At 38.3% G+C, this 25,952-nt stretch overlaps 1 protein-coding gene across 1 annotated transcript in view; it reads left to right on the top strand.

Moving 5' to 3' along the window:
• LOC124170028 overlaps positions 1 to 25,952 on the top strand; it is a 79,399-nt gene that overhangs the window by 51,363 nt on the left and 2,084 nt on the right. The window contains exon 9 of the mRNA XM_046548712.1: positions 20,749 to 20,901. Coding sequence (XP_046404668.1) covers positions 20,749 to 20,901 — 153 coding nt within the window. The remainder of the gene's footprint in view (positions 1 to 20,748; positions 20,902 to 25,952) is intronic.

Below are 25,952 nucleotides of genomic sequence, written 5' to 3' on the forward strand. Positions count from 1 at the left end.
AACGTCCCAATAGAAAATAGTGGAAAAATCTACTTGACTAAAGAAGAAAAAATGATTCTGAAGGTATGAGCTGAAATTGGCACATATGTCGTTAAAGGTTTAAACTGGAGTAACTAGTTGCTGACGCATAATTACACGGTTTGAAAATGTTCTCAATACAGAAGATAAAACATTGAAAGAAACCTGGTCCCTCTCCTTTTCGCGTCTTGCGCGGCACTAAAGAGGGATCCTCTTTGCGCCAAGAAAATAAGCGTAGATCATTATTCCGAAAATTCTACCGTAATACATTTGCATTGGAGACGTTTTTTGTTGGATGAAGAAGATATCTAACCTAAAGCACGCTTTGAAATGAGTATGAAGAAAGAAAGTATTTTCAAGTAACCGTTCGCATGGATTCCATTTCAATTGTTTCCTGTTGTTCAATTACCTCCCCTTCCGAATGGAAGATATGCTACTCCCTCAAGCTCCTCTCTCTCAACATTGTTGCCGTGAAACCCCTCCCCTTCCATGCCCCCCGAGAGAGAAGGCCTAAGCGCTCCGTTGTGACGTAACGAGTCGTAGGTGGAAGGAGGGAGGTGCGAAGACTGATGTTTAGAGTGCCAGTTTGCGAGGAATGCGTACAAAAACCATGCGATGCCTAAACAGACATTTATCCGGCTACGATATCCTTTATATAACAATGTATATACTTCTATTTAAGTGTTGTCAACAGTACATCCTTACCTCAGGGAAGAATAATATTTATTTAGATTGGACAAACAACTTCGCCGAAAAATCTACTTTACACAGAAAAAACTTGCTCCCAAATGTATTTGAAATCTCGAAAATTTCATCAAAAGCCTTGTATTCGGTAAAATACTTTCACGCATTAGTGATAAACAGCATACAAATCATTGCATTTTTTATATTTTTCACGAAGCTTCTATTTTTTCAGCATCGCTGAATTAGACGATGATATAATACAGAAGTAATGTTCTTACACACACGCAGGATTAGGTAAGAACTAGAATGTGCTTCTGTGAAGTGCCATAGAGGTTGTTTTCAACACATTCATCTGCAAACAAAAATGTCATGGCAAATTATTCACTCAGCAGGGCGAATTGCAACCTCTTAAGAAATGGTGAACTAGGGTTTGCTTCTTCTAAGACCTTAGAAATATTATTTTGAATGCACAAACACCATATGCTACCTCAGAACACATAAATATAGCATTCAGTTCGAAAAATTGCTACCCCTGATAGGACATAGTGATGTCATTTGTGCTGCTGTCAATTGACAAAGAGATTTATTTGAATGGACAAATACCATTTCCTACCTGAAGACACATAAATGTGGCATATAATGCATTCATTTGGGAAAATCCTCATTTTTTTGACTGATTTAGTTGTTAAAAATACATTTAACCCATTACCGGTCGAGTAAAGAAACACTTGAAAATATATAATTTTTTCTCTTCGATTTACCTAATAACATGCTAATTAAGGTAAATTGAAAATATGGGCCTTCAAAAAAATATGCTTATGGTAAAAAAATGTTGCGTTTTCGCAACGATGGCCGATTCCGGTATCTGTAAACGGTTATGCAACTCGCATTACAATAAATTGCCGTCTCATAGGAATACGCTGTTTTTACTGTCGGATATAATCCTATACCTTTTTATGCCACGTATGTGACAAATATCGTCATATTGGATAAATAAAATCCTTAGATATTATGTTTCCAATGAGATGTTGTTGTTATTTGACCTTAATCCATTATAAAATAGACATGCTTTACGGTTTGAAAGAAATAGGTCAAAGCGAAAATTTTCTCAGAAGAGCATGTATTTCTAATTTTTTCAATGACTTTAATTTTACCATAGCAGATTTAATTACAACAATCAATGGCTAGTTATGAAATACTCAAGCATTTTGTGTGCAATGGAACATAAAATTTCGTACATTCCTACATGGTTTGGCTTTTACACTGTTTCGGCAACTACTGAATTTTTTTAACCCTCTATGGCCAAATTCGTCCTTTCATACTTCACGAATCCGCGATGAATTACATGGCCTAACTTTTTCTGTATCTAAGGACGCGAATTGTACAGGGGTACGTCATCTGCTGACTGATTCACTTCACTTTTTAGATGCGTCATTGCTAGATACGATTTGAAGTCTACCAGTGAAATTTACTTCCGTCGCATAACCTGTACAATAGGGCGGATCGCTAAAATCGATTTTTTTCAAATCCATCTGGCCCAATGAAAAAAAGTTGTGGGACCGATCAAAAATAAGGCATGAAAATTTTGAGACCTGTACGTGAACCCCTGACCCTCGCTCAAATGCAATTTAGGGGGGGAGAGTCAAAATTCGAATTATTTCATATTTTATGGTCATTCCTAATAGATTTTGCCGAGTTACTGCCCTTCTAGGTCAAAATTTTCGTGCATTTTGACGTATCTGCCACCGTTTAGCCACAAAATGCCTAATTTGAGTCCGCGTCCGCGAAGAAAATATTCCAACGCCCACGCAGCGTCGCGGATACCAGAGCCGCAGGCCGATCCCTTCCCCTCCACGCTCGCTTCTCCCCCTCCCACGCCTCTAACACAGCAAAATTCATCCCGCGCATGCTGCTAGGAGGTCGTTTATCTTTGATAATATAAATCAGAAGATGGTAGAAGGTAAAAAACGATGCGTAGTGAGACGACTCGTCCCTTATTTGGCGCCTCGTCGGCGTTAAACAAATAGATGTTACCAAGTTTTAGAGAAGTGATGAAATAATTTTAGACCTGCGCGCGCAGGAAAGGAGACTACGGTCTTTGAAGACGCCTCTCGAGTGGCTATGAAGGTGTGCGAACTATGGTGACGCGCTTCTCTTCCATTATGAATATGACTAAATGGATTTAGCGGTACCACAGGAAGTACTAAAACTTACGGAAAATTGTAATAGGCCAAAAGTAGGGTTTTAATGAAGTATAAGACTTAAACAATTTTAAAGGAACATTTTAAATTATGCGATATTTTTGCGTGTAAGTGCATGGAGGAGCACAAGGTTCCCCCAATGAGAAGTATTTTGAGAGACAATCTGACGAAAAGAAAGATGATGGCTGCGGGATTGAACCCGAAAGAAACTCGAAAACTGAGGAAAAAAGGGAATCGTAGGAGAGCGTTGTGTCATCATCGTCAATACTTGTACGGGAAAATAGTATCAAAAATTTTCTTCGTCAATTCATCCGAAGAGAATTAAACTGGCGAGAAATTAGCCGATTTGTATCTCTACTTTCCTCATGAAATAAACATTAAGGATTATAACTTCAAATTGGAACTTCTTCGGGGAAAATGCGTCTGCCAACTGTGATAGAGGTATATGCAAGAACCAAGCAACAGCAATGATCATTTCCGCAACTTTAGCTGACGCAAAAGTCATAACTTCGTAAGATACATCAAAGTTAGTGTACCAGAATTACTTACGTAGACAGAAAAAGATGCTAATTACTGTGAATAAGAAAAGAGAGGCGTCATTAAAGCGCCTTTTTTATTGGAATGAACGACTATACTCTTGTCTGATGAAAAAAGGGAAGAGGACTTATCAATACAAGTTTAGAGGGGAATGTGTGGTGTTAGTTGAAGAAACAGGGCCCCACTTTTGGAGGTTTGCCTCCCCCGTCGGAAGATTAGCAAAATTTATAAAATATGCGATTATCGATTCCTTTCCGAGTAAAAATTAGATACACAGAATTAAAAAGGATTTCATTATGATGGTACCAAGCGAATACCGCCCAAAAAGGAGGCATCATCCCTTTGCTATAAGCATAATTCCAACATCCCTTGCAGTGTGGGTAGACTCTTCTCGGGATTCCCACCGGGTTAATTTTTCCATAATGGCCAACATTTCAAGCTCCGACTGGGGGCTCATCCTAAGGGATAAATTTTGTTGAACCCCGAAAAGAGTTTACCCACATCATTCGCGGGGAAAGCATCAAATCATATTTCATCCCTTACAGTGGTCTATTTGCTAATTGCACTATGTTGACTTGGATTTTCGACATAAACGTTGGGAGGGTAATCCGAGATTTTTTTAATTGCTGGATTTTAATATCGACATAAAGGCTGATGATATATTGGAGAGAGACTCCGGTTCCTTCGGCTATATCTGAGCTTAGCGCTGTGGAATTTAAAAATCTATTGATGAAAGTTCAAATTTAAATTTCAATATTGCTTTTATTATACATACGGACGAGAGATTCGCGAATGAATTTACCAAAACTTTGTTGACAGCAGCAAAAGACGAGGAATGACACTAACATAAGAAATACAGACTGGAAAGCAGGTAATTGAGTAATTTCTTCGTGATTGTTCCTCACTCGACGATGCTGATACATCAAATATTAGTAAGACTAACGAAGAAAGACGCACTTGGTGTGAATTTTGTTGCATCTAGGGCGTTCGAGAGGGGAGCGGAGAGGGTACGCCGGCGGCCTTCGCCCTTATTCATCCATTTAGTCACAGCTGTCGAACAATACCGGAATAGAAGTGCATAACCTAAGTTCCCAAACCTTCATAGCCACTCGAGAGGCGTCTTCAAGACCGTAGTCTCCTTTCCTGCGTGCGCAGATCTAAAAATATTTCATCAATTCTCTAAAAGTTGGTAACATCGATTTGTTTAACGCCGACGAGGCGCCAAATAAGGGACGAGTCGTCTCACTACGCATCGTTTTTTACCTTCTACCATCTTCTGATTTATATTATCAAAGATAAACGACCTCCTAGCAGCATGCGCGGGATGAATTTTGCTGTATTCGAGGCGTGGGAGGGGGAGAAGCGAGCGTGGAGGGGAAGGGATCGGCCTGCGGCTCTGGTATCCGCGACGCTGCGTGGGCGTTGGAATATTTTCTTCGCGGACGCGGACTCAAATTAGGCATTTTGTGGCTAAACGGTGGCAGATACGTCAAAATGCACGAAAATTTTGATCTAGAAGGGCAGTAACTCGGCAAAATCTATTAGGAATGACCATAAAATATGAAATAATTCGAATTTTGACTCTCCCCCCTAAATTGCATTTGAGCGAGGGTCAGGGGTTCACGTACAGGTCTCAAAATTTTCATGCCTTATTTTTGATCGGTCCCACAACTTTTTTTCATTGGGCCAGATGGATTTGAAAAAAATCGATTTTTGCGATCCGCCCTACTGTACAATCTCCCGGCGTTAGTGCAAACGATGTCCAGTAAGTTGATAAGCTGTGACCTATTTTCCTATGAATTGTAGTGCGGTAATTTGCATTATCAAGTAGGTCCACACCTCCCATGTATTTACTATACTCCCCAATAACACGAATAGTATTTTCTTTTACTAACATAGAATAGTATGTGAAATAGTATTTTCTTTTTTCTGCTGAAACTTTTTCCTGTGCCCAATGGAAGCGAAAAACTTGTATTGCTGTGTACAGGTACAATCTAGTTATCATTCCATCGAAAAATACTTAAACCTTCGACTTTATCAAATGTTTGTTTTCATGTTCCTCACGCCTTCACGTCGATGGTTTTATATATTATATTCTATCAGGCACTCTTCCGTTATATTTTCATGGATGGTTCCAGTGACAAATAATCCTTTTTCTTTCAAAACAATAAATAGTCTTCAAGATGAAAAGAAGTTATTGAAAAACATACCATGATTCAAGGGATCAGGGATAACCTTGAGAAATTCCAGACTAACACTTGCTTACAAGCCTAAATTTCGATGGAAGTAATTTTATATCACCTGGTTGAACCCTAAAACCGTCTAACATAACCGAATAACATAAGCACCAAAGTTAAAAGCTAAATCTAAAAGGCTTGTTTTAAAAGAACATTTATGCACTGATGTGACCAAAGTAAGGTACCATTTGCTCATTATTTCAAAATTTATGCGAAAATATTCCGAATTGTAATAATTTTTTAATTCAAGTGGTCAAATTGAGGGCATAATTTACAAATCTGTCATTTTTGTCCAGACAGGAATTGCCTGAAAAAAGTAGATTATTTATTACAAATCTAATATGTTTTGGTTTAAACTTTTCCGAACCAAATCTACGCCTTAATGTTTTCTTTCACCCAATATCTTGTTGTAGAAGTCGGTGATATTGCTGAATCGTGAAGTAAGGAAGGACTAATTCGAATTGAATGTACAAAGTTTTGTGTTCCATTGCACCCGAAATGCTTTCATGTAATTCATAAATAGTCATTGTTTGTTGTAATTCAATCGGTTGTGATAAAAATGTCAAGTAAAAACTGAAAAATACGTTATCTTCTGTAAAAATATTCACTTTGACTCGTTTCTTTCAAGCCGTAATGCATCTCTAATTTATATTGGATTTAGGTAAAATAATGCGGCATCTCATTGGAAATATAATATCTAAGAATTTAAATGATCAAATATGACAATATCTGTCAAATATGAGCCATAAAAAGGCGGGGATTATATCTGACAGTAAAAACGGCATAATCCTACGTGACGGAAATATGTGGTAATGCGGGTTGCATAACTGCCTACAGATACCTGATTCGGCCAACGTTGCGAAAACGCAACATTATTGTCCGGATCTGATTTTCGCTTAATGTTGACTCCCTGACGAAATATAAGCTTTACCATCTATTGATTGAAATTTCTACGTCCACATGGACGAATAAAAAACTTAATAAAGGGAATAGTTATTCTTAGGAAAAAATATTTATCTTGCTTTTCAGGAGACTCGAAAATTGACACATTTTGAGTATTTTTATAAATATCGAAATACTTATTAAATGTCATTGTTATCTCACTAAAAATCAGTTTACACTTATTTTTATCGAAAAAAGTGGATTCTACATAAATAAAATTCAATTGAAACATTTTTTTTTGCATTTCTCAATAATGTTGCGTTTTCGCAGCGTTGGCCGAAAATTGGTTAAGGTCATGATGATGGTCATGGATACAGAATAATGCTCGAGAATGATCAGAAGGGTGTGGATAAACTATACTCAGCCTTGATGGATTGTTAAAGAGGGATAATCCCTATCTGTTAATGGAATTATTCACTTCTAACATAAAAAAAATTCTTTTTTCTTCACAAAACACATTTTACTGACTTTTTCAAGACCAATGATGACTTTCTACAAAATATCATATAAATCACAAGCTGACAGACTACTCACTGGCAGTATATGGACAACATATTTAAACTGTAGTTCTTTACCCTAGAACATGTGCAATGGAAGCTTAACTGCTGGTGTTATCTAGATCTACATAATACCCCAAAAGCCACTCAAAAGGTATGTAGCAGGGGTTGTAAGAACAACACCCGTTTAAAGATAAAAAGGAAATGCGAATAAGCCGCCATTTTGTCACCGAAAATCTTGAACCTCTATGTCAATGACCTTTCTTCTTCTCTCTCTTCTTTCCTTCTTCTCCACAAACTCAAACTTTCCTGTTTGCCGATGATACCGCAATCGCAGCTCAATCCTGGAGCGGCACTTACGCTTTGCGTAAACTCCAAACCCATCTTTCTCTTCTTGAAAAGTGGACTGTTTCGTCGAAGACAACAATCAGCGCTGCCAACAGCAGTCTTGTCGTCTTTCAACGGCGAAAAAACCTATTTAGAATTCCCTTACCTTTATTTCCTGCAAAATACCAATGGTTTTAAAACAAATTCTTAGGGTTACAGTTCGATACTAAGTTACTCTGGTCCGCACACGTAAAGCAAGCCATTAGAACTGCTACCAACACAAGGGTAGCACTCAGGAGCATCCTAAAATTCGCGATTTGCCATCGCAAGGAAGGACAAGGTGACGCTGTTCAAGTCCTACATTAGACCTCGGCTGCTTTACGGATTCGAAGTCTTCGGCAGCACTTCCCTTACGAATATCAAACGCTTAGAATTTCCATTCCCAAATCGTACTGTGCGCTACATCACAATCCAACGAAAACTCATTCCCATTATAGAAATAAGACGCGCTCACAAAATACCCAAAATACGTGAGCTCATTAACTCTTAAAGGACCAACCTTTTACCGATTACACCGTGGACCAAGGGAGGGTCAAAAATTTTCCACTTATATTTTTTCGTTTTAACTAATCGTGAGACAATATATCTTCAGCAATGTGTTTTATATTGTTAAAACATTTAAAAAGTTATTTATCCAGCTGAAAGTCATAAAATTGCGATAAAAATATTGAAATTTTCAAATCTTTATAAACCCATTAAAAACGAAATTATGATAGAACTTCTTCACAGAGGTTCCGGGTTGCATGCTCCGATTTGAAAATTGAGTTTCTAAATCAACAATAACTGTGCATCTTTTATAACAATAAGGCATTTTTTTTCAAATTAAAGTCAACTTTCAGCAACCGTACTGCAGGACAACAATTTTATATTTATTTTAAATAAACCTAAAAATTTCCTCTCCGTTTTCAGTTGCATAATTTACAAGTTCGTGATAGATCAAAATACGTCTCCTAATTAAAATATTAATGTTCTATATTGTTCGTAGTATTCATTTATCAATAATCATATCATTCCGATAAAGTTATAAAACTATTAACATTAGCAAGCAATAATGAATGATGAACTCAAATCTTCTGATAAGGCAGCATTATTGCCAGTATTCAATGGGTCTGTTTTTGTGCCATGGTTACCGCAAATATACCTGTTATATGTAGTACATATAATCATAGTTCTTTTATAATTTGTTTAGTTTTTCTCTTTTTGATGTGACGGCATTGCTGCGCGCGTGGCACTTGCCTGTGCCAATTACTTCGACAGCAACATATGACGGCTGTATTTTGCTATTCGGTACCCCTTACATCACCAATGAAAAGTGGTTATATTGTGTTTTCCAAGCAATACTGTATTGAGTCCGCACAAGTTCAAGGCCCAGCAAATATGCCTAAATGATGTCTCCTTTGCTTTCTTTGATAGTCTACTGAGGAACATGAGTATAAAAAGACAGAATCCATTTAGGGCAGCAATGTCGATTAGTGCGTACCAATAAGTTTTCACTTGCTTCTACCTTTCTTTCATTGGTGGTGACCGTCACATGACTTCTAACTTGGGATATATTCGGTTTTTCCCTGTTTGGGAAGGAGGGGGAACCGTACCGGCTTGTTTGAAACCGCACGGACGTACATAATCGCTGAAAGTGCCGTCGTCGGTAAGGATACCGTTGTCGGTACGGAATGATGTCCAGTCGGTGGGCTTGAAAGGGAAACCGATCGGCGCGTTTCCGACGAAATACAGAATACCACCCAAGATCGGAATGGAGAAATGCAATAATAAAATAACGCAGCTGCTTCTGAAAGCTTCCGAAACTCACATACTGGAGTAAACTAAATCTCATCACACTTACTGGAGTAAGCTTATGATTGAGGAGTAAATCAAAGTACCTCTTTTGGGATCCTATCTATCGGTCCAAATGCACTGTACTTGTGCAGTATGGATGATGAGTGACTGCAGATGAAGGGCCAGTCTGTAACTCCATTTTCTCACGAAAACGGGAAATAGGAGATTCGTGAAGTGCCTGCGCGAGAGCTGTCTCCCGCCCTATCTCTAACGATATTTTGCCGGTGGAAGGAGACAATCTTTCTCCTGGAACCTAAGTCTGAAACTCCGTTTTCTCCGGAGTTGGGAGAAAATACACTCGTTCGGCTACCGTTTCATCCAACCCTAATTCTATAACTCGTTTCTCCCGGTAATGGAGAAAAACATTCTCCCAGTAACGGAGAAAATGTTTCCATGTCATTTTTACCCTCTGATTTCTGGCTTTTATCCATCTACCACAGCACCGTTGTCCTTGTCCTTTTTCTATTCCATGTTCCTTTCCCTTTCTTTACTTACCTGTGAATTTATATGCATATTTGCGCTTAAGGCGTCGTGTGAATGAATGAAGTAGTATATATATATATATATATATATATTCATATTATATATATATTCATATACACACATTTTATATATATATATATATATATATATATATATATATATATATATAGACAGAAAAACGAAAAATAAGATAAAAGAGAGGTACTTACGGGGAAAGGTTGTTTTTACAAATTTTTCGATGGGACGCAGCCCATCTTTCTCAAGTGAGAAGAGGAGGGAAAGTGAGGAAAGGGCATAAGGAAGGGTGCAAGGCAGAGGGCAAAGATGGAGGGAGGAAAATCGGTGGACGGGGATTGGTTGTTCTTTCTAATGGGCGCGGTTGATTCCTGGACCAGAAAACGCACGGAAAGCCCGTATGCATGCCTGTTCCAAGTCCTTCAGCTCTAGGGGGGTGGTAGACGGGGGGAGGGAGGCTAATATTCCCACTTTATAGCAATGGTCAAACAGAGCTTTGTGGGAGGAAGCATGAACGGCGACTGGAAGGGAAGCAGAAACCGAAGAAACGCTATTGCATGAAGAGCGATGCCCGTTCATTCGGATGCAAAGGGGAGTGGTGGATAAGCCGATATAAAAGGCGGGGCATTTCTGGCACAACAGTATATACACAATGTTTTTTGTTGTGCAAGAAATGTCCGACACAGAGGGGAGAGGGAAGGCAAGGAATTGATCGGGAAGGGGTTCGGTGATGAGGATGTGATAAGTTTTGCATCTTGCACGGTTGCAGGGCGAGGGCTGTGGTTTAATATAGATACTTTGTTTGGGCAGTGGTTTGGTTGTTTTTAAGAGAGGATGGGGAAAAGGTCTTTTAGGGTCCTACGCAGTACGTCCACGCCCGGAAAAAAGGTCGTACAGAGAGAAAGAAACTGCGACGTATTGTCCCCGCCTAGTTTTTTCGGGACATATGATTTTTTTCGGATCTTATTCCGGAGGAGGGGTTCCGGGTAACCCCTTCTCCTGAGAGCATGGTGTAAATTTGAAAGGAATCTATCAAGGGAGTCTGGATTATTTCATATTCTGTGACCACGGATGGAAAGAGAAAAAGGGAGGGAGCGTTTTGTATGTGTCGGATGACAGCTATTGTAGTGTAGATATTGCTGTTTGTTTGTGTTTTTAATGTGTACAGATGTGTGAAATTTATTTTTTTTGAGAATTAAATCAATTAAACCTAGGGACAATCTTTCGCGAACAGAAAAGTTGGCATTAAACTCCCTCATCCGTAACCCGGACATCGTCATCACTCCGTCAGACAAAGGGTCTACGGTGGTCGTGATGAATGCGGCTGACTACAACAACGAGGCGCTTAGGCAATTGTCCGACGCTTCGGCGTACCAACCCATCCCTGCTGATCCCAATCCCCAATACCGAGAAAAGATTCTTTCTTTCCTCGAGTAAAACGGACCACATGAAGGACTAACAACCCAAGACATCGCACTACTATCACCTTCCAACCCCCGAAGCCCTCATTTTTACATACTACCTAAAATACACAAAGCTAATAATCCCGGCCGTCCGATAGTTTCTTCCATTCAATCTCCCACAGAACGAATTTCCGCTTTTGTTGACCATTACCTCCAACCCATAGTGCACTCTCTTCCCTCATACATTAAAGACACGTATCACTTCCTCCAACGCCTTCACTCAACCACCCTTCCTGGAGACAAAGACGTCATAATGGCGACCATCGACGTCACATCTCTTTACACCTCCATACCGCACACAGAAGGCCTATCCGCTCTCGAACACTTCCTTGAGCAGCGCTCCACTCCACAGATTCCGAGCACAGTTTCTCGTCGACCTCTCCGAGATAATACTGAAACACAATTCATTCTCGTTCAATAACAATCACTACACACAGTCTAGGGGGTGCGCTATGGGGAGCCGGTTCAGTCCGTCCTATGCAAACCTTTTTCTTGGCCGCCTAGAACAGTCTTTTCTCTCCCAATACCCACTCACACCCACCCTTTGGGTCCGATATATAGATGATATCTTTCTTTTGTGGCCACATGGCATGGAATCCCTAATCACTTTCATCTCCTGCCTCAATTCATTTTCATCTGTAAATTTTACTTCATATTCCTCCTCCACTCATGTCACATTCCTTGATGTGGACATCTTTAAATAATATATCCTACTTTACATTCCTAGAATATTCTTGTGTTGCACAGTGGGGACCAGGGAGTTCGAACCTCCCATACCCCCCTCGAAATATTAAAACATGTTTACTTTTCTTCACGAAAGAAAAAAATCATTATTTTTTTTAATTTTAGGGGGGTCCAGGAGTCCGAACCCCCCTGAAATATAAAAACAAATTTACTTTGATTCATAAAAGAAAGAAAAAATGAAAAATCATCAATTTTTTTATTTCGTGGGGGGAGGGAGTTAAGACCCCCTTCGACCCACTCCCACCCCCCTCCCGAAATCCGAAACATAAAATCACATTCACTTTGCCTCATAAAAGAAAGAAAAAATGAAAAGACTTTAATTTTTATGTTTCGGGGGGGTCCAGTGAGTCCGGACCCCCTCCCCCCGAAATATAAAAACACATTTCTTGCCTTATAAAAGAAAATAAATTTGAAATTTAGGGGGGTTGGGGGGGAAACCAGACCCCCTAGACCCACTTTCTCGCTATTCCACTGATTGAGGCTCTGTAATACATTCAATAAAAAGATCATAATGATAAACTGTGTTGATATTCTTGCCTAATTTTAAACCATCTGGGTGGGGGGCACGTGCCCCCTCTCACCCCCACAAATCCTCCAATGTTGGCTGGGATCATTAGCGAATCATTTACCCTGCATTTTCCCAATGGATCCAATTTGAATATGGATGTCTAGAAAATATCTTCTCAAAGATATCTTGTAGATATCTGAAAGGCGGACATCCAGATATCTAAAAAAATCTAGAAGATGTCTAGAAGATATTACAAGATATCTTTTAGATATCTAGAAAATATTTAGAATGTCTTCAGCTAATGTCAAGAAAATATGTTGTGCTATGTGGGAGGTTAGCGTCAAAGACCCTTTCCGTTGCATAGGTTTGACTTTTAATGCGCCAGATAGAAACAAAGAGTGGAAACCAGGACAAATATGCACAAGGGCGTACCCAGGATCAAAACTAGGTGGGGGGGAAGCCATTGTTGTTCAAGTTGTAGATAAGATTTAAGCATGGAAAAGGTGAATGAAACCAACATTTTAAGGAAACTGTAACAGTTCTTCATTAGTTTTTAAAAATATTTGCTTGAATGAATATTATTTTCCTTAAAGGCATTTGCGATTTTTTCTTCTGAGGGGTTAGGGGGTGGGCAGCTGCCCCCTCCTGCCCCTCGCTGGGTACGCCCATGAATATGCAGTAAATGCAGTAAATCTTTATATCCAACATAAATTGAAGCAGAATGATATATTTGTACTTAAAGATTAAAATTTCCCATTGAGTGCGTGTATATTTACTATTTAGGTACATACGAAATATTTGCGACGTGTGGCCGAAGACAACAAAAGGAGTAATGGAAACTAAATGTCTTTGAGAAGTAGAAAAGACTTACATTAAAATAGCCCTCAAAAATTCTATAATAGGCTATCTCTGAAGGAATATGCTGTCTCCATACAGCGTCATACCACCGCCTTCCTCGGTCTGGGTCGTTTGGCACCACAGAAGAAAACTTTTTTGGCGTTTAACGAGAGGTAGATTCACATATCGGTACACAACAATATGCGTAAGGTTTCCTCAGACTCATTTAAAATTCTCATTTTTATCTACTACTTATTTATACACGAAATAACGTATACGACAATGCACTCCTTAAGCAAGCAATGCAGAGATTTTGAGATTCACACTTTGTTAACATGGCGTCGCCCGAGAATACGTTTTTGGAGCGGAATTCAAGTTGAAACTTCAAACTGCTCTAGGGGCGTAATAATTCAGCGCTGAATGGTAAAATTCTGTGAGAACCTTTCTAACATCCATTGATTTATAAATCAAACATAGTATTTGGTAGTGTTATCCCTTCTATTGCAAGGGAACTACGTGCTGTGATTTTTCATTGTAACTCTAATGTAAGTGAACACAATTTTTGCCTTTATTGTACCCCCACGTGAATTGATTGCATATAGACGATGGAGTTAATAATGAAGCGATAAGTGTAGTAAGTTGTGGATGTAATATCTTCGGCAAATTTTTTTATTTCTTCCATGCTAGTTTAATCAACCGTATACATTTCGATCAAAGGTATCTCACTATTGCTTATAGAATATGTTTCATATTTGAACTAGTTGTAATTTAGGGATACATCGAACGCAGATAAATTTTCATTCGTTTGTTCGATTCTAAGTTCTGTATGATTTTATTGCCTATTGCCATTTCATAGTGACCTTTCGCTAGTGTTTACAGTTCATGCAATATGTTGCGGTGTTTTTTTTATTTTGGTTATATTTTGGTCACGGTAAGAGTGATGGTGAAATTTGAAGTTTTTTTATGTGACAATAACTGGTTTAGCAATTTGTTTCAGCCTATTCAACTCATTGTCTTCGCAAAGCTAATGTGAAATAACGTGATCTGATTCTAAGTCGTTAGTGATGAGGGGGAAGTGAGGTGTGAAGAATCCTTTCGAACATCAAAGAGTGCAAATACTTTTAGTGTGTGCAAAGTGATTGGAAAACCGTTTATCATGTTTTATTAGTGTTACATTATGGTGTTTTTTATATTTATTGTGAGGCAAGTTCTTCTTTGAATCAGTTGATTAGAAATATAATGATTAGGAATATACTAAGGGTCAAAAAGGCAGCTCGAGAAATGTGTGCGTTTAGTGCTTTTTGAGATATTATGAGCAATAAATATGTACAAGTAAGGGTAATTTTGCTTTGTTTTTTTATATATAAGCTCCTCTAGTACACTATTTTCCCTATGTTTCCGCACTTCTACGCTGTCAATATTTGAAAATTTTAAATGTAGCGAGACAAGTTGTTGTGTTTCCTTAACTCTAACATTTTGGGAGTTGCAAACATATGTTACTAATTGCTCGCCCGTAGGTATTTGCAATGTATTAAATGTTGACGTTGCTAATTATGTTTTTCTATAATTATCACTTATACACCAATGAAAATAAGTATCCTAAGTACTAAAAATATGCAATATATATCATCAATGAATACAACGGCCGTTTGTATACAAGAATAAATGCATCTCAAACATAAAAATGCATTGTTATTATGCATTAGTCTCTCCTTTCTCAATGGTATCATATAATCTTGTGTGTGTAATGACGAACAAATATTTTTGCGAAAGATTTAAATCGATTATCCATTACCAAGTATAAATTTCTATGCATCAATTTCTTTTATTTGAAAGTTTCACTTTAATGATGAATGATTAGCCCTTATTACAAGTGAGAATCATTTGATTTCCCGCTCGTTTTTTATTTGAAACAAAGCATTTTTATTGGTCCTTCACGCTACCGCCGACTTCGGATTCAATATTTTTCATGCCTATCTGCTCTTCCTATCCGTCACCGACAATTAGAGTTATCTCCGGTAGCGGCCAGGAACTGATCTCTTCTCCGCCAAGTTACAGACTTCAGTCGGGAGAAAACTACGGTAGAAAACAGTTTCTCCGGAGAAAAGAGATTTCAAGTTGCAGACTTAGGCCCCTGGGGGTATAGTAGTTTCAAATCCATGCGTTTAAGCCTTCTCAAGCGCCTTCCGGTGCCGTAGATTGGCCCCTCAGTTTCATCCCACTCCAGAGCCCGACGTAGGTATCTCTTCTTCCCATTGAGACACTGCGAACCTCGACATCCAGTTATAGTTGTTGTCAATAAATGTGGATTCGCACGATGATGTCATTGTTTTGGTGAAACGAGGGAGCAGCACGAAGAACGTCTCAAAGCCGTGTAAGGAGGCTTCAAGAAGCATGAATCGCACTAAATTAGAATAAATGCCAATGGAGAGCAAGCTAATGTCGATTTTTAGGGAAAATAATCCCGGCAGAAGAAGGAATACTTCCTCACCCGGAGAACATAGAAGCCATCCGCGAGACAGAAAGGCCAAAGACAAAAGAAGCGGTGCGGCGATTCCTGGGTACGGTTCATTACCACTTAAATTTTTTGGATCACCTCACTCACATGACTCGATTATTACGATAATTATCATCTTCCGAATGAGAACTTGCTTGAGCTAAAGTTCACGAAAAATCGTTTGCTAAAATAAAGAAGAGGCTCACCAAAGCACCAAACCTGGGTGATTTTTGACCCAAATAGAAAATTTAGTTTCTCAGAACATGTTTAAGTTTATGGTTTGAGGGCCGTATTTGAGCAGAAGAAAAACAACGGGAACTGGAAAGTCGTCAACTTTACGTCCTGATCTCTCACGGAATCGGAACAGGGGTACGCGGAAATAGAATAAAAAGAAGATTTACCTTTGACTTCGGCGAGTGAGAAATTCCCCCATAGAACCAAGGATGTCATTTCATTTTAAGGACGGACCATAAATAATTAGTGCCCTTGTAGAGTACGAAAACTTTTAGTGATTTATCCACGAGGTTGCCAATATTTCGCATGAGACATCTAGGTTACCAGTACACCATTTAGTACGTTCCTGGAAAAATTTTTTTCACCCCAGATGTTTTTTCAGAGCACCGCGGACCTGGAACACGAGTTGAGGACATAATTATGGCACAAAAAGATGAAGCAATGGTAAAAAAACTGATAAAAAGCTCTCTCAATGTCAGAAAAAAGGCTGGAAGAATTCAAAGAAAAGCCAGATGAAAGCGACTTTAAAATAAATAAGGTGATACGTTCGTTATGGCTGGCCTGTGCACATAGAAAACCTTAAGCTGCCATTGCGGAAGTAATATGAAGACATAGGATATCTCCTTGAGGGAGAATAATAACTTATGCATGGACACAGAGCTCTTTTCTGGAGGATTTAAAGAAGTAGATTCTTGACAGATTATCTATGGGGCATATATGAGTGGGAAACTGTAGTGAAAGAGCGTGAGATTCATTTTGATGGCCGGGAATATCGGTAGTCATACACAATTCAGTAGAAAAATGAAAAGAATGTCTAGAGAGGCGTCCACTGCGTGTTTAATCCCCGATATCATTTTCTATCTCGGAAAGGCCATGGATGAAGGTAGGAATAGGTATTGTATCCGTCCGCAATAAAAACTTTAGCCATGGAGGATTAATTTGGAGATAGCCTGAGGTGATGAGGCTGTTAAGCACTACCGCAGCAACATTCATTGAAAAAATCAAAGCAAATTCCTCCAGGTTTGGAATTCCTGAAGTTGTTAAATCCAACAATGGGCCACAGTTTGGAGGACAAATTTTTGGAATTTAATAAAGAATGCAGATTCCGTCTACTAACGAGCAGTCCCTTAATATCGAGAAGTATTTACCAAGGAAAATGAGCAGTTTTAATAGTTAAAAATCCTACTGAAGGAGAAAGATCCAAATTTAGGGTTACTCGTCTACTGTTCAATAATCCTGGAAGCCGAATATAGCCAAACAGAGCTGTAAATGGAAAGAAATTAAGCACAAATCGTCCCACTTCCTCGGACTCGTTGACGCCATCGTGGTCCTACCTGATGGAGCACGGGGAGAAAAAAGGAGTAAAGAAAGAAAAGGCCAACAAGAATTACAGTAGAAGACATATCACTCGAGCTCTGCCCGAGCTGAAACGAAGGACGTAGTTTGGGCGAGTTTCTGGAGACACTACGGGAAAATTGTTAACAAATGTAACTAGCCGTGGTCATGCGACAAGTAAATTGACGTTGGCGTAGCTCGGCAAAATCGAGCGTTCATCGTAGTGGCCCAAGCGGCGGTGCAGAGCTGCCGGTCCGGAACAGGAGAATTCCACTGGGATGAAATAAGATAAAAAAGTGGTCTGTTGGCTAGGAAAATAAATATGCATTTGTGAGAGATAAGAGAATTTCTTTCTTGTGGGGAGGGGAGGGTGTTTGGATCCATGGGCCGGCCTACGCAGTTCACTGACAGCAGGTGGTTGCAGTGATTCATTGCTGACTTTAAGAAGAACCTAGCTATAAGACGTCCCGCGCCAAGATGGCTTCGCGCAAACGGGGCTCGCGCCCAGACGGCCCACAGTGGGCTGAAATCGAAAAAAGCTGGACAAAACCTTAGAATCGATTTTTTTAATGCGGAAATTGAAACTTTGCACAGTTGTTTTCAATACATTAGTGCGTTTTATGACGCAAACTGTTTTTCATAGGTAAATTTTTAAGCAGTTTACTTGGCCTCAAAATTAAACAAAGTTCGAAAAAATTACTCGCATTGAATTTTTTTCGAAATTCATCATATTAAAACTAATGTCACACCTTCTGCAGCTATTCAATAGAAACTAAAATTTACAATATTATTATGACGTTTATTGTTGTAAATTATTGGTTACTTTCACGACTCATTTGTATTGCTTGTGGCCGATACGGTACAAAATGGCGGACCCTGTTTTTCGTCGAAATTTTGTGTTTATTTAGGATTATAAAAAAGGATCACCGAGACACCTCGAGATATTTACAACAAAACACACGTAAAACTACACGTTTACAACAAAACCTATAGCTTATGATACCAAAAGGAGAATCTCGACCACCTGCGACGCCGAAATTCAGATCGATTTTTCGAAGTGCGGCGCAGTTCGGAGCTTGCTGCTGGCCACGGGGAATACCGTGCTCGACGGACGTTGGAAAGTGAATCTTTTAGCTAGTGAATTGTGTATAAGATATAATTTGCTTTTCCACTATTTTACTTTTGATATAATCTAATTTTTTCGCTGCCTTGCGGTATTTATCGTCGATACGATAGACATTGGAGGACCCTATTTTTCGTCAAAATTTTGTGTTCATTTGGGTTGACAAGATAAAAAAATGGATTACCGAGATACTTCAAGATATTTACTTTAAATTACATCAAACGTTTTAGAGAGTCCATCCAAAGAAATCAACAATGACCGTTAGCATCAAGCAAAATAAAAATTGTTATTTTTTCCGAGCGCGCAGTCCGCGGCAGCTCCCTGATTGTATGGAGTGCCGTGACGCGGCGTACTTTACAATTTTCTACGCATAGTCATATAGGCTTTTTGCGTACATCGTTAGTTTTATTATTTACTTAATAGGATACACATACTTTAGCCTTTTTTCTCATTCTATCCTTTTGAACAAAGGATTAGCACTAGTTAGGTTGATAGATGTTGGACACACCGCTCACGTAATTGCATGACTTGATTTCGGTAGTAGTACTATCCCTTCTAATTCCATGCAGCAGAATGTCCTACCAATAGTCTAATAATTAGAGTTAGTTCATCAGTCTAATCTGCGAGCCTCTGGATTTGTTTGTAATTATCTGTGGGGTGTTCAATATAAATAGAATCGAATTAGATGGAGCTTGCGAAATAAGTCTTCAATGGTTGATATTCTCGAATGGTTTCTGATGACGCTTCCAATTTATTTTGCAATCAATTTTTTTTAAATATCGCTTGAAAATGAAACGGAGACCCTTGATATCTTATACGTTTCCTTATGAGTGAATTTTTCTGTCACATAATTTGCATAACATCAACCACATCAAAATAATCGCATCTTACGACGATCGATTGAATTCCGGATTCAGCAATTTTTACAAAGCATTGGAAGAGTAACGTCGAGACCTGGAATTTTAATATTGTTTCCAAACACTTTTGTTTCATTTTTCAAATCACTTCTGGTTCCATATCAGGCAAACGAGTTACCAATAACACAAAAAATACGTCGTAATTGAATAAAGGGTAAATTTGAGAGGCGCCCATGTTACCTCAAAAGAAAGAAATTGCCAGTTCCAAGTATATATAACGAGACAAATGATTAAGAACTCCAAATGAAAATCTCTGACCAGGTTAGATGATGTATATTTAGTGAAATATCTTTTCTACAAGTGTTTTTATTTGCTCTCAAAATTAAGTCGAGGACAGACTTACTCAACTGGATGCTTCAGCGTGAGCTAACACGACACATAAGTGGAAAAGAGAAATGATAAATATGAAACATGGCGTCAACATGTCAGTAATATTTGGCTCAAAATTTCCTGTAACTATTAATCTGTTTCCGACGTGTATATTCCCTTACGCTATCAGTTTGAAATTCTATAATATGGTTGGTATGTAAAAGTGATGCAGGAGTTTTTTTTTACCAAAAAACTTTTAGTTGAACTTGAGGACATTCAGTTGCTACTAGACGGTTTAATGGCTCACTCTAATGAGCATCGATGGCTGATTTGAGGAAACACTACGTAGACCATCTCAATCACCCAAATAAGAGAAAATTTGGAGGGACAAGCCTGCTCTCTGGCCCCTTTTTTGGCCCCTTGTGCTTTCTCTCACCGGCGATCTTGAACCCCATGTTAATGAGAACAATTCAAGGACGTGATGAGCTTTGAAGATCAAAATCCTTGTAGATATCGTCATAAATACCTATGTTACGCTAGCAAGAGTCGTCGCAAAGGACATGTATCAGTTTACTCAACCTACGGGGGATGGGGAATGTCTTCAACCTGATTTTGTGTTCAAAACTGTATATAAATAAGTTAAAATATGTGCGTACATTATTTTTAAAAATTCTGGGTCACATAATGGGTTTTATTATTTTTTGAAGAATAGGAGTAATGTTGCCGTACCCTGATTCTCAACGTGATGAATTTATTGCCATATAGGTGCTATTTCCCAGCATATGTGCTTTCCTTATTGGCAGGGTACGTGACTTGCAACATTAGTGTGGGGGAAAGTATCATTTAAGTATCATTTTTAAATTTAGGAGGAATAAATGCCTTGTGTGAAAATGGCTTTTTTGCTGTTATACAATGATGTTAATGTGTGGCGTTTGTGTCATTTCCAGGGCTCTTGACCATCATAGGAATCCTGGCATCACTAGCATCTTTTTCTTGGACCCTCCATTTGTTCCACTACATGCGTCACTACTATGGCCTCAAGAACAACTTTAAGCTAAAACACAGAGCCACTGACTTTGTGGCTCACTTCTTAATCGTGGGTAAGCACTGTCCTTTACACATTTTACAATATATTTTACTTATTATTTTCTGTATAAGCTCCCAATGTAACCAAATTTTATTAAACTCTCTTTCTTGTTTTTCCTTCCGGGAAAACCTTGCAAATCAAATTTAGACCGATTCTAGATTAACTAAACCGCTGAAATTTTTGAGATAGCTCAAAACTGGATTACAATGCATTGTTCTTATACTTTTACTACCATTGGAAGAGTACCTCGAGTAATATTCAGGCATAAACATTAAACATGGAGTTCTAAGTATGGCCACTAAAATCCAACGGAGGCGCTGCCATCAATGTATGTGCAATAAAATATCTGCTTTTTAAACATAAAGTATGTACCTCCATTATTTTTAAGTTTATCTTGAACAAAAGGCTACAATTAACGATTCCTTAAATGACTTGTTCTGAAAATCATGCAGTCACTATCAAAAGTTTCAGGACAAAGGTTGTGGTGACAATTCTGCATCTTGAGAAATTTTAGTTTCCCTTTCTCCTTTTGCTTTCCTCGGTAACTCAACGAAAATCTTTTGTTTGCGCGTGAAGAAATATGCTCTCATAGGGATATTTACTTGCAAAGTGATCAATCTGTTTCGTTTTATGTCGGATTTAATGAATTTTCATGTGCATGTGCTACGTACTTACCCCGGTTTTCAGTTGGTTTCTATTTTACGTATTATAAAGCCTTCACTGCAATGAGTTACGGTGGCCTAGTGGAGTAAATGCGCGGCTGACGTTGTTATGTGTGCAGGGTTGAATCCCAAATGTAGAATTTTATGGTATTTTTTTCAGGTCCTCTACTCGTTTTGTGTTTCTTTATGTATTAAAACCATTTTAAATTTCCTGAAACCGCATCACATACTTTTCTTTACCGTAAGGCGCCATATATAAGTTAAGATAGGGGCTAGTGTGGCCTTATCCTTTTTAAGAGTGGCTATTTTTAAAAGGAAGATATTCGAAAAAGAGTGTCAGCCGGTGGTAAAGAGCGGATTAAAACCCGGCGTTAGCGTTATTGAACAGGCCAAAGACTGGCGCAAGGAGTAACATATTTGGTTTCATTAGTAGAAATATATTATTCTTTTTCGATTAATATTGATCATAATTATTTGTCATAATTCATTTACTTCGCACTGTCCTCGGTTTTCTCGATTGTGGTATCAGATTTTAAAACTTATTTTCACCTTTATGGAATGTGCGCATTAAGCGATCATCGCTATTGGTTAACCTACCTTTTTGTGCGTCATTATGTGGTGTCTTATTTGAGTTAAATAGCGTAATAGCCTTCATTATCATCTCATATTACTTCACTAGGGTATCGTGCTAAATGCGTTCTCTGATTTTCAACTAAAATAACAATCCAAATTATATCCCAGGATGGATACGTCCAATTAATCGGTGGGCTGAAAAAGAAAACTTGTTGAAATTATTCCCAAATATGAATGCGAAACCTAGAAGACCGAAAGATCTCATCACTTATTGTGGTGACAAACTTTCCTATCGTCATTGCGTTAGGTCGAGCCTATTTTTAGTATTTCCAGCATCACTACTTTTATAACGATCTTCAACCAATATATAAGTTTCTTTTGTATTTTATTGGAATTCTTCTGCCATTATTTAAAAATCCATAACATTTGCTTTTTCACTGTTGATCAGTTAGAAGATTTATCATAGAAGTCCTATACTGATTTTAGTCATAGTTGTTAGCATAGGTTTGATAAAACCATCCCAATTTTTCTTTTTAGTGATAAAATTAGTAAGCACGATTCTCATTTTTTTTAGTAATCTAAAATTTTCCCCGCATAAGGAAACGCTTACTCAAAAAAATGTGTGCACCATGAGAATAGAACCCGGATCTATTAATCAACGCGTGTACCATTTCACCTCGTCAATTCAATTGAATGCAAATGAACGATTAGAAAATAATTTTCAAGTGGTATCTATTGAAACGTAACTCGTGGAACTGTAAACCATGGCAAAGCTTATGAAAAGGGACATTAAAATATTCATTTTCACCGTTCTTCCTTTAGCTTTTATTAATTGTTGGTGTAAAAAGTATCTTTATCAACCATGCGAAAGAACTGAATAATAATTATAACAATCAATACATAGAAGCCATAAATTATAATGTCCAAAAAAACCTGAAACTTCATCACAGAAATCTAATGCCGATTCATTCTGTCACGAATTTCTAGAATGTAAAAATTGAAGATTGACGTAATTTTTAAGTAGTAGTCATATAACCAGGAATTTGTGGACCGCGAACAGTGGACAGGTATAATCAAGGAAGCATGTGGTTCACAAACAACTTATTAAATAATTTAGAACCAGTCTTGGACGCATGAGCTATGGAAGAGCAAAGGAACAGGCGGTTGAGCCTTGTGGGGATAGATAATAGGCATAATAGGTAGAGGGCGGAAATACAGTCGCCTTAATGGATGGGCTGCTGAATTTGTCCCAGAATATTGTTTGTTACTCGACAAGGCGTTTCAAAGAAGGCGACGAGTCGCTGATAGACAGGCGAAGGAGCGGCTGTCCTAGAGCCATCAATAATTTCGAGGCCATCAGGATTCCTCATTTGATCGAGGATAATCATTTGTGTCCGTAGAGTAGTTGCCATATCCTGGGAGGGGCAATTTCGATACAGCTACGCAACAGATAGAAGGCGGGTGATGGAGCTTAGGGTTAAAATCCACAAACCTTCCCTCAAGCCATTCCTAACAGAACGACAAAAATATTCAATGCTCTTATTCAGCGAGAACAATATAGTTAGGGAATAGGCTATTAAAATCTCACCATTTTCTTTGATGTAAAATATTTTCGCAACATAAAATAATGAAGATTAAAAGTGTGAAAGAAGAGAAATTCAAATTTGCAGAGAATTTGAAACAAATTCTTACTAATTAGAAAATAAAAAATAATAATAATTAATAATAATAATTTTTCTTATTATTCAAATTATTGTGGTTAGTAACGTAAGGAAAAGAGCGACACTTCCCGTTGGTATGAGTACGCCAACGCCGAGGCCAGATTTTTATCCAACCCTTATCACTGGCTTCCCTTTTTTCCGAATACCGAGATTTAGGATTATGGTGTCTAACCATTTGCTTCTATAACTACCTCACGAAGCGGGTAATCAGCATGGAGTTCATTGCGGAAAATAATCAAAAACCAACAACCATAACAGAAACAGAAATTGATCAATTTTCAATAACCCACCGATATGCATGACACTTTGGCGCTAGACATAAAAAATTATGTTAACACCGACGCAGAATATTATGCACACTTCATCCTTCGGTTACGATTAACATCTTTTGCAAATCCATTTACTTCATAACATCATAGCCATTCTTAGAAATTATACGTCTTCTCCTATCCAATTCCTAACTGTCCGACTCATAATCGTTAGAAAAAGTGTATGATGTTGTTATAGGGAATTTAAAATGATTATAAATATATAAAGAAACACAAAGCGAGTGTAAGACCTGAAAAAATATAAACAAAAAATTTTACTGCGGAATTCGACCCAACATACATCGCCATCTCTGACACTCGTTTACTCCACTAGGCCATCGTATCTGCTTTCTATGAAGGCTTTATAATACGTACCATACAAACCAGCAGTGAAAACCAGGGCATGTATGTAGTGTATGCGCCTTAATTAATCATTAAATCCTGCGTAATTTAAAACAGAATAATCAATTCGCAAGTAAAATATCCATTTGAGAGCGTATTTCTTCACGCGCAAATTAAATTTTTCCGGTGAGTAACTTCAACATTTTCGTTTCGTTTGAACAAATTATTCACTTTCTACAGAATAACATCCAATAAATATTGTTGAAAATGCAGGTCTAAAATGCCTCACGTTCCTCTCCCGACTCGAAGTGCCCGTCCCGCCGCCCGCGAATACTCAACCGCGAATCGCACGCAGCGCCACGCCTCGTGCGCACAGTGAACCACGGCGGCGGGTGTATGGAAGGGCAACGCATATCAAACTACAGAAATTGTTATACTTCCAAAACTAAGCACCCGCTTCCAACACATTATACTATCTACACATATGTAAGTTATTACGCAATGCATTCCAAATTATTTTACTTTTTTCAAAATTATTCATCCAAATATCATGTTAACAAACTTCTGCTGACTGTGATAGCCTGCGCATATAGTCTAATTCACACGATAATTTAATTCACGTACATCTATTTTACTCTAGCAGAACATCCAATAATATCAGAAATCATGAAATAAAGTGGTATTATTTTATTACAGCTAAATTGTTAATATAAACAGAATCATAACAGACCAATTCAAACAAAATAAGGCGGGATAACACTATAGTTTTATAGCGACCAAACAAATTTTGTTTTTTTTTAACTAAACAGGCTATAGAGATAAGAATGGAAACTAAATATGTCAACAGGGATACTGGATATCCGATTATCAGCTCCGCGCTGATCCGCTGTCCTCCACCACAAAAATCGGGACTCGACAAATCCCGCCCCTCCTGATGCTGAGTTTCAAAGGTCACTTCTAATATTCATTCAGCAGCCTTGAGAATGGGTGACGAGTCGGAACACGAAACGTCGCCGCTCTTACAAGGAGACATCGCGAGAGTGATGCTTGAGATCTGGATGCCGATCTAACTCCCTGAAACTATATAAGTAAGGCAGAAAAGCAGCCACGGCTTCCGTACACAGAGGTCCGGGTTCGAGAAATGCTGGAACGTAAAGATTTCGCGCACGGTGATTTCGCTTGAGTAATTTGCACATCTCAATCACTTCGGAGGTGTATCGGTCTGGTGAACTTTCTCAGGGACTCTTAATACGATCCTCCCGGGTTATAGTGTGGGTGTAGACTGATTTTTTTCTCTCTTATAATTTTAGAAATCGCTGTCACAACTCATCCCCATTCGTTTAATCCGTGTTTTTTTCTTTTCATATAAGTTAATGGATTAGAAATGAAACTCCAAGCCTCACCACGCAAATTTTGAGGATGCATATTACTTACTACACGTGATTCTCCGGGTAATGT

This window comes from Ischnura elegans, chromosome 13 (genome assembly GCF_921293095.1).
Source record: "Ischnura elegans chromosome 13, ioIscEleg1.1, whole genome shotgun sequence".
Classification (NCBI taxonomy): domain Eukaryota; kingdom Metazoa; phylum Arthropoda; class Insecta; order Odonata; family Coenagrionidae; genus Ischnura; species Ischnura elegans.